Here is a 9,732-nt window from a genome sequence, read left to right as displayed (position 1 = left end):
CATCGACATATTATGAAAAATAAGATTCTTATTTAATATACTTACGCTCGATACTCCGCTAGGAACGTATTGCTCGTTATGTTCAAGAATCTCAATTTGTTGCGGCTTGGTCAGCGTAGCAATTTGATCTCTTAAAGCGAACATTTTCTGATTAACGATTTTTCTGAGCAACATAAAAGAAAAATACCTATCGTTCCTGCGATTCCTTTCGACACAATATATCTCAGGAACAATATGCCAATTACTGAAAGTGCAATTTAAAAAAAAATGAACTGTATTAGTCAGAAAGAATGCATCGTAGAATTCGAGTTAAAAGGCAGGGATGGAGATTTGCGCACCTGAACGATCACGGCTAGTCTCAGGGTTTCCTTCGCGATTTGGTTTTTGCAAGCTTGATAAGACGCCCTGGAGCTCTTCGAATATTCCACGCGACATGGGAAATCGTCCGCCATTTTCTCTCCTTTCGTCCGCAGGGACAACGACGATTAGTAACCCTCCAACACCCTCCAACGAATTCGGGATTCGACTAACTGGAAACGCACAAAGAGGACCGGTTATGCGTTTACGAGCGCCCGCGCTCAATCGCCCGGGCGCTCGTAAACGTATCTGAACAGGGCTGGATACATACTTTCCCGTTGAAGATGTCGCAGATGTATGGCATCCGCTACGTTATAAACGTCTTTTAGCACTTTTGTAAATACGTAAATCCCGCCGGTTCGCGCTCTGCGCTCTGATTGGTCGCGGAAACCGCCCCACGCTCTGATTGGTCGCCGGGAAACGGCGCTCGCTGATTGGTGGACGGAATCGTGACCTCTACACCCGCCAAATATATGATTTTAATCATGGGCGGTGAATACTCTATACCGTGATAATTGGGGCTTGTTTTCGCATGAAAATTCTTTCAGAAAGTAAAATTAAGCGAATTAATCCGCAAATTGGAGGGTTATTAACCGTATCGTGGGGAACAATTTCCGGTTAGGGAATTCGTCACGGACTTGGCACGCAAATTGAGGAAAAGTGGAGAAACGATCGTAGTTACAGTAAACGCACTTGCGATCTTCGGCCTTATTTCTTGAAGAATAAGTAGTCCAGAATAAATTCCCATTCCCGTTGGCTATAAAGGGAAGATCCGAGAGATAGATTTACAGAAGTATCCATTCATTTCGACCGTTATCAGGCCGTTAAAGGATTAATCCCGATTAATTTGCGCACTTTGACGCGCCATTTTGTTCCGCTAAGTTTTCATCGAGTTTCCCCGAATTATTATTTTCCACGGGATCACGGCTAAAGGCAATCGTTAATAATTAATCGGTTGAGGAAAATGCCCTGGAGAGTCCTGATTATATTTATCTTGATAGAAATAACAGTTGGACAAGTTGAGGAGAAATTATACTCCGATAGGGCGATGAGGAGAATTCAAAATGGCGGCGCTTATCCGATCTATCAGATATTCGGGGCTGTCCGTAAATTGGCCCCGTGTGGAGATTCCACGGTGTTCTGCCATTTAATGGGAAGATTCAGGTTACCTTCGGTAAACCCTGATAGGTCCGACCAGGTTTATTCCCCTGAATATTCGGAAAAAAGGGCGGAAAATCGCGTGGCGAGGAGCCATTATGGCGGGACTTCTTTCACCCCGGCTTATTATCCGTGAGTAGTGTTTTTTCTCAATTCTCGGGAGCTTAAGGTGAAGTGAAACCCCCTTCAAATCAGTCGATTCGAATACGACACTTTTCTTTTAAGGGTATTAGACCAAACTGTCCGAAACTTTTGCACATCGCTCTTGATCGTCTAAGAATTGTCCTGACCCATTGAAAATTTGAATTTTTTGAAGAAATTTTTTAACAGCCCAGATCAGAAACAAAATCTCCGAGAATGTGCTTTTTAAAGTAATTCATTACTCTCGATAATTGCACCCCTTCCACTTTCATTTGCTAACGGAATATTATTGTTTTTTTTTTTTTTCTTTATACTACGATTTAGGACATTCGACCCTATAAGCGTACTTGCTTCTTTGGCCTTTTTGGCCTTCCTTTTGCAGTCCTTCGCCTCGCTTTTCGTTCGCTCGAGGTCCATTTTTCCAACAATAATGAGCGGTCGTAAAAAACCCGAGGACAATGATAATTTCATTGCTGGTCGTGCCTTACGTGCTATAAACAATTACGTAAGTACATTTGGCGATGATTAAACTTGAGGATAAATAATGAGGATTGAATATTCTTTCAGGAGATTCTTAATAAGCATTAACACTCGGCAGGTTATCTTCCTGGGTCGGCTGGTCGGAGTCCTCAGAAATTGCCAAGGATTTCTTATTTATTATTAAAATTCTTACAAACATCTTGCGCTACTAGGGATACATTTTGAATTAAATTTAAAATGGGACCTAACGTTAACTTATAACAATCGAGGAGTATTTCGCATAAATATTTTATTACCTCGGCCACGGCGCAGTGCTCGGACGATTGTTTTAAACAACTACGTTATAAAATATAAACGTTGCTTATAAAATAGCAGCTCCTTATTGCATTATTACGTGTATATGTATATATTTATGTATTTGTGTAGTCATTTATTTAAAGCACGCACGAAAGACTGATCACTCATCGTAAAGTTAATTTCAATTAAAAATTAACAGCCATAGTTGTTAAAGGCAAGCGATCGTTTATCAGGAAGTTTCTTATTTATCCTTCCGCTGGTTTACTACAGATTTATACGTCAAGAGTTAATGATTAATACTTTACTGACATAGTTCATTAACTCGTTTGTTATTACAAACGACCATTTCGATAGAAAATCTCACATTTCTGTTCAGTTCGGTAGACTTCCACTTATTTATTTAATACACGTCGTGGTAATAAAATGTTGCCCTCCGTTTGGCACGGAACACCTTAAACTTGTCCGTTTAAAAATATAAAAAAAGAAAAGAACAAATAGATTTAGACGTGTCTTACATCGTACCAAGTATTACGTTAGAAAAATACATCTGTACAAAAATATATATATATTTATATACATACACATTAAAGGTACTTGCGTAACAAAGTTAATTATGTTACGTCAAATATCTTTAATGTGCACATTGATAAAGGCTTTTGGTGATAAGTCTATAATTCTAAAATTTCTACCCAACGTAAGTCTTTATATGGATGTACAGACCTTTTCTTTATTCTGTATATATTAGTTATATATTTAAAATGTGTATGGTATTGTCAACTTTGAACTTCTCGATTTTTAAAATGTTCCGAAGAAGTAGACCCCTCCGTCCGGGAGTCTAATTTTGCACCGCAGGGTCCTAACCAGTCTTTCGATTTGACAGTAGCAACACGAATGCTATGACATAAGTTTGTGTTATTTACAATCTGGCTTACTTATAGTAGTCAGAATAAAGCGCTATGACCGATAAAAACTGATAATTTGGAATTAGTGTCGGAACGAAAAGCAAAAGCACTACTAAATAATTAAATTCGTATGTTAAGAGATCGATGCTCCGAGAAATGCTTTGCACTTTACATATTCATTTAATCGCTTATAACAATATAAGGAGACACTTTGATCTCCGTAACCATCGTTCGATCGGTATTTCTTGTCTCCGTTAGCTTAATTTAATTTGAACTTCACTCACTCTACTCTAATTCCTTTTCAGAGCACTCTGCGCATTTAAAATACACATCGATTACATTTATTTACATTTATTAGATACATTACATATATTTACATTTATTAGATACACAAGTCCAATTAATATTCTTGACTTTTAGTAATTTATTCGCCGTCTAATCTCGGACATCCTGCATTTTTTTCTATGTTCTGTTTCGCATGTTCTTTTGTGCCCCTTTTCAGGTTTAGGTGGATCACTTAACAAGCTCCATTTTTTTTTCAAGTTCATCGTTGCGCAGCTTGTTGAACTTGCTGGTAAGAAATATTAAAAGATATTAAAGGATATTTGTAAAAATAAAAAACACCTAGTAATTTACTATAAAATAACTGGGTAAATTACATAGGGGATTTTACTTGTCCAATCTTTCCCACTAATGTACATACCTTTCGCGAACTAACCTCAAAGTTTCCGGGACTTGTTCACGTTCGAGCTAACCTTTTACCCAGAGATGAGTTGGGAGATTGCTCACGGGCAGGGTCGTGCGATCGCGTCGTGTGCTGCCCTCTGGTTTTGTACGTGAGCTTTCACCGTTTTTTGCGCCCAAGGGCGGCGCAACAAATTTCTGACAGGGACTCACGCACTTGTGGGGATTGTCAAATATATTTCACCACTTTATTTATAGTTATTGCTTTATTAACATAGCAAAAGGAGCGGATTTCCACGTGCGCTCTAGAATTGGTCACAAAGTCTTCTCTCCGATTTTCAACCGTTTTGTAAACATTTTCCGACGTAGTCGTCTTTTGGTTCGAGGTAAGTAAAGTAATGTGCACACGGGGTAACGCAGTTTACTCCGTCCTGATCGCATCGCGCTCGACGCGCGACGCCCCTGGTGGTCGATGGCCGGACTTCGTCCCGGGCCCGCCACAGTACTCCCCCCCGAGTGAGGTGGTTACGAACGATACTGTCTTCTTGATGCGTGCGTAGGTTTTCAGCGATGCCTCTGGCCTTGCAGTGCCGCTACTGGCGCTTGGTTCCGAGCTTGGCTCCGCTAAAGCATCTTGGTTGACTAAATGTGCTGGTTTCAGCCGCTCTGTGGAAATGTTTTTCTCCTCTCCGTCAATGTTAATCTTGAATAATCGTTCGTTTATGTGTTCCACTACCTTGAAAGGTCCTAGGTAGGGTGGCTCCAACGGCTTGCGAACGGTCTCGTCCCTGATAAAAACATGTGAACACGAGAAAAGGTCTTTGTGTGCAAAGATACTTCTCTTGGCATGGTGGGCTGCTGGCGTGGCGCGCAGTTTTCTCATATGTTCCCTGAACTTCTCAACAAATATTTGTGGATTGGAGTTTATGTCTTCGCTGGTGAAAAATTCCCCGGGAACTCTGAGTGGTGTGCCGTAGACCATCTCGGCTGCTGATGCTTTGAGGTCCTCTTTGTAGCATGTTCTCGGTCCCAGCAGGACGGTGGGCAATAGTTCTACCCACGGTGTCGACCCGTGACACATTAGTGCCGCTTTGAGCGACCGATGCCAGCGTTCGAGCATGCCGTTGGCAGCTGGGTGATAGGGTGAGCTACGAGTTCTCTGGGCTCCCACCAGGTAAGTCAAAGCTCGGAATAGCAGTGCCTCGAATTGTGCTCCCTGGTCCGTGGTGAGTGTTCGAGGAGAACCGAAGCGAGCTACCCAGCTCGTGTAAAATGCTGTTGCTACAGTGTCAGCGCTAATGTCTTTTAAAGGGACTGCTTCTGGCCACCTAGTGAAGCGATCGATCATTGTGAGCAAGTATTTGTATCCCTGGACCGGGGGCAACGGCCCGACTATGTCCAGGTGTACGTGTTCAAACCTCCCGTATGTTGGAGCGAATCGTCCTGGTGCGTTCCTTGTATGCCTCTGTATTTTGGAGCGTTGGCACGGTACGCAGGATCTTGCCCACTGAAGGATGTCTTTTTTAATCCCTGGCCACACGAATTTCTGACGGACAGCTTCGGCACGTTGATCGTCCGCCCGCATGTGAAAGGCCATGGACAGCTTGAAATATTTGCTTGCGTAGCTTACCGGGTACGTATGGTCGTATATTTCCGGTCGAGACGTCGCAGTATATTGTTCCTTCTTTGTCGAGTGTCAGTTTCTGAAGTATGACAGTCGTGTTTGACCGCAGGAGTTGCCGGAGTTCCTCGTCCTCCTCCTGGGTTTCCTGAAGTTGTTGGGTAGTCACGATGACTGGCATATTGATTTGTTCCAGTCTTGAGAAAGCGTCTGCTACCGTGTTTTCAGATCCCGCCAGATAGATTATTTCTGTTGTGAATTGTGATATATAATCTAAGTGCCTTAGTTGTCGAGGTGATGCTTTCTCTGGTTTTTGGGTAAATGCGTACGTAAGAGGCTTGTGGTCTGTTCGTACCACAAAATGTTTGGCTTCCAGCATATGTTTGAAGAAATGGATTGTTGAGTAGATTGCGAGTAGTTCGCGGTCATACGTACTGTACCGTTGTTGTGTTGGGCTCAATTTTTTGGAAAAGAACCTGAGTGGGTGCCAGGTACCGTTTGTGTGTAGTTGTTCCAGTGATGCTCCTACTGCTACGTCTGAAGCGTCGGTCGTCCGCAAGAGATCTGCGCTTTCACGTGGGTGGACGAGGAGGGTTGCGTTCGCCAGGCTTGCCTTGCACAGTTCGAAAGCCTGCTCGGTCTCCGTGGTCCACGGTAACGGTCGTTTGTCGTTCTTCTTAGAATCATTCACTAAGTTGTTCAATGGGGCCTGGACATTGGCCGCTGTCTTTACGAAACGTCTATAAAAGTTGAGAATTTGTTGGTTTATTGTAGGTGGGGTGTTATGTGGTATGTACGTGTTAGGTTGTGTGTCCGTATGTTGGTTTGGTCTTGGTGGTGTGTCATGTGGTATGTAAGTGTTAAGTTGTGGGGGGGGGGTGTTGTTTGGGTGTGTGTGTGTGTATATTGTGTGGTGTGAGTGGATGTTCTGTTTCGTGGCTCTATGGGGTTGTCTGGTTCTTGTATTTGGAGCGGCTCTAATTGTGCAGGGATGAGAGTTCGTCGTCTATGTTGTCTTATTTGTATGTTGTGTAAATCAGTGGTATATTTATGTAAAGTGTCTTGTAATAAGTGTATTTTCCTTTCCAAGTCTTCTGTTTCGCGTCGTTCGTTCGTATTGGGGTTGTGTGTATGTGTTTCGTAATTCGATGCGGTGGCGTTGTGTGTGTATATGTTTCCTTCTGTCAGTAGGTCCTCAGGTAGGTCGATCGTAACCGACGTCTCGGATCGGACCGGGCTGTTGTGTCGCTGTGACCTTGCGTCGTCCTGTACTGTTTGTTCTGTGCGTTCTGTCTCATATCTGTCCGTCGTCGACATTCTCAAATCGCGTAATATTTCGATCGTATCCGAAGGGGTTACACGTTTTAGAATTTATAAACCTATGTGTTCCTGCTTATACTATTTAAGATGAATGCGATTGTTATATTAGTGGTTCCCCCTTTTTTTTTTCTATTCCTTAATTCCTCTAATCATCTATTTCCCTATAATGTACTATTCTATCTCTTGTATTCTATTATATCTTTATCTATTCTTCTAATCTATATTCTTCTATTTCTATTCCTCTGTATTGTCTCTGAATGTGAATTTTCGTTTTACTTCTTATGTGTCTGTATTATTTTATTATCTAAAATTCTTACTTCTATTCCTTTGTTCCTGTCTGTCTAGCTTAATATTCTGTATATGTGTATTTGTATTGTCGATTTTTCTTCTAATTGTAGATCGGGGTAAAGGGCGTGTGAGTGGGGTCGTGGGTTATTCGTTGGGCGCCAATTTGTAACGGGGAAAAAGGGGAAGGACCGGTGAAGGAGAGAGAGAGAGACCTTGCCAATTTGTACGGAAATTCCTCTGTCGTTCGCACGATAACGCGCTTGCGATATGCTGCAAGAAAGTTGGCCAGTTGCTCTTATGAGTCTGTTTGGTATGCCACGTCCGAATCACGTGTCCGGCAAGTCGCCGTCGGCCCGCATGTAATGTTCAGAATGGTGAATGCCTCTTTAATAGCGTATACCACTAACCTTGCGCCATCGCTGGTACTCGGCTTCCGTGAATTCACCTCCATCGTGTTTCTTGTATCTCATAGAACTAGAAAATTTCCCGCGAATATAATATCTTCGCAAATAGTCTCTTTCTACACTAGGGGAAAGCCCTTCAAACGGGAGACACATCGTGTACAATGCGGGAGAGTGGTCATCGTAATCACTTAACATCAAATCTAGTGGCATGTCTTCTAGAGATGCATGCCAACCGTTAATGTCAAACCATCCAGACATCGACCCCGGATCGGAGAACGAATCTTCACGAGAGGGCATATTCCATTTTCGCGCGTAGCGTTCCCTAAAAGAATCGACATCATAGGCATCGATTCTCGCGCTGTGGTCCTTCGCTAAGATTATCACATAATCTCGACTATCTTTCATGGAGGATCTCCACTCCTCACATTCAACTTTAGTCTCTTCCGCTATTTCCATGAAATCTTTGATATCAGCCGTGAAAGCATCGCGACTATATTTATCATACTCTGGGAGGTTCTTCCCTCCCAGCATCACTATCATAAATTCATGAATATGACGTTTCCATTTAAACGCACGTAGATAATTAAATCTAAACGTACCAAAGTCATCGCGACTAGATAGCCGCGAGTAGCTAATCGGGACGTACGCACATAGCACCGGCAGCGAAATAAGATGCCAGAAAGTGCCCGTACTAATAAGATATCGACGAGAACGTCCATCTTCTTGACTCAGAACCGATCTGTGATTCTCATTATTGGTTTCGGCCCAAACCGAATCATATATACCCTTAAACGGGTTTACAACACGTAGGCTTTCCGCTGAGGTCATAGCCCCAGTGGTAAAGGACACATTGCTTTTCGCTTCAACTGTATCGGTGGCCCATATGCCTTCATTTTCTAACGACTCTTTATAGATGTCTAATTGAGCGTAGAGATCTACACCGTCCGGCCTAACACCGGCCGCGACGTTGTTGCCTAGAACGCTCCGAACGTATACTTTGAGCAGCATCCCAGAATGGAATTTTTAACTTGGTGGGCCCTCACGGCTGATTCGGCCGGGCGGTCGGCGGGAGTGGGCGGTACGTCGGGCTGGCCGTGGTCAGGGCTCAGGGAGTATGGAGGCACTGCTAGGAGCTAGTCGTAGGTACCGGTGTCGCACGTGGTCTCTCTCTCGGGTCGGGCGGAAGTCTGCTCGGCGGGCCTCGTCCCGCCGGGCCTTCGGCGCGCATCGGGCCGGCTCGGTGGGGCTCGGGCGCGCCGGCGCGGTGTCCTGGGCCGCGCGCCTAGCGCGGCGGCTCAGGGCCTGAGGGCGCCACTGGCCCGGTGGCGCGGGGTTTAAACCCCGTGACGGCTTGCCCGTCACACCTCGTAGAATCCAATGATGTCTCAGTAGATGACTGAGCGTCAGTTGGATTCCTTCGTGAAGGGTGGTCCTGTGGGCCTCGTCGACGAGCAGCGCCGCAAGTGTAGACTTGCAATGCAAGATAGTCGGATGCTTTTCTTCAGGGTGAGCATCACGTTGCGTAGTCGCTCTCCGACTCGCAGTAAACCGTTGTCGCCTAGGATTGGATGCAGGCGTCGCGGAGGGCTACGGTGAGGAAGCGGTTGCTTGCACTGGATAGCTGTTATTTCCTCGGCGAAAAACTTAAACTGCTCGTGACGCAACCAAAATGAACGTGCGACCGCGAGCTCCTTTGGTGACAACGTTTGGTCGTTGCGTTGCCCGGTAGGTAGTCTGCTGTTTGCTGCGAATCTAAGACAGAGGGCTGTGATTCGAATTAGTTTTTTGATGCTGGAGTACCTTGTGATCAGGTCCCAGCTCTTGATTTGAAGAGCGTGCGAGCGAATCGGACGCCGCTCTTCTTGCGTGGTGTCTTCCGAGATGAGTGTGTGCGATTGGGACCGCTTGGACCCTGGTTGGGACCGCTGCTCGAGCCATTTCGGATCGTGCCACCAAAGGTCAAAGTTGGGAAGGTCCGCTGTATCGAGACCTCTGGAGGCGCAATCGGCAGGATTTTCGGCAGAGGCTACGTGCTGCCATATGAGGTCTGGGTTTGTCTGCTGGAGATCTCTGCTACGCG

The 9,732-nt window shown here is 44.7% G+C and overlaps 1 protein-coding gene across 2 annotated transcripts; it reads left to right on the top strand.

Annotated features, from left to right (window-relative positions):
- The first annotated feature begins 696 nt into the window (after nucleotides 1-696).
- On the top strand, nucleotides 697-3,196 carry LOC105703368. Of its 2 annotated transcripts, none has more exons than XM_012431726.2 (3): nucleotides 697-1,647; nucleotides 1,981-2,161; nucleotides 2,255-3,196. In XM_012431726.2, the coding sequence occupies exons 1-3, from the start codon at nucleotides 1,322-1,324 to the stop codon at nucleotides 2,318-2,320; spliced, it is 573 nt and encodes a 190-aa protein (XP_012287149.1). In that variant the 5' UTR covers nucleotides 697-1,321; the 3' UTR covers nucleotides 2,321-3,196. The 2 variants fall into 2 exon arrangements, with proteins under 2 accessions (XP_012287149.1, XP_012287150.1); XM_012431727.2 differs by having other exon boundaries at nucleotides 2,224-3,196.
- The last annotated feature ends 6,536 nt before the right edge of the window (nucleotides 3,197-9,732 follow it).

The sequence above is a fragment of the Orussus abietinus genome, unplaced genomic scaffold, assembly GCF_000612105.2.
Source record: "Orussus abietinus isolate OABI.00-Male unplaced genomic scaffold, Oabi_2.0 scaffold725, whole genome shotgun sequence".
NCBI classification, from domain to species: Eukaryota; Metazoa; Arthropoda; class Insecta; order Hymenoptera; family Orussidae; genus Orussus; species Orussus abietinus.
The sequence above is the reverse complement of the archived record's forward strand: the minus strand, read 5'-3'. Positions and strand labels throughout refer to the sequence as shown.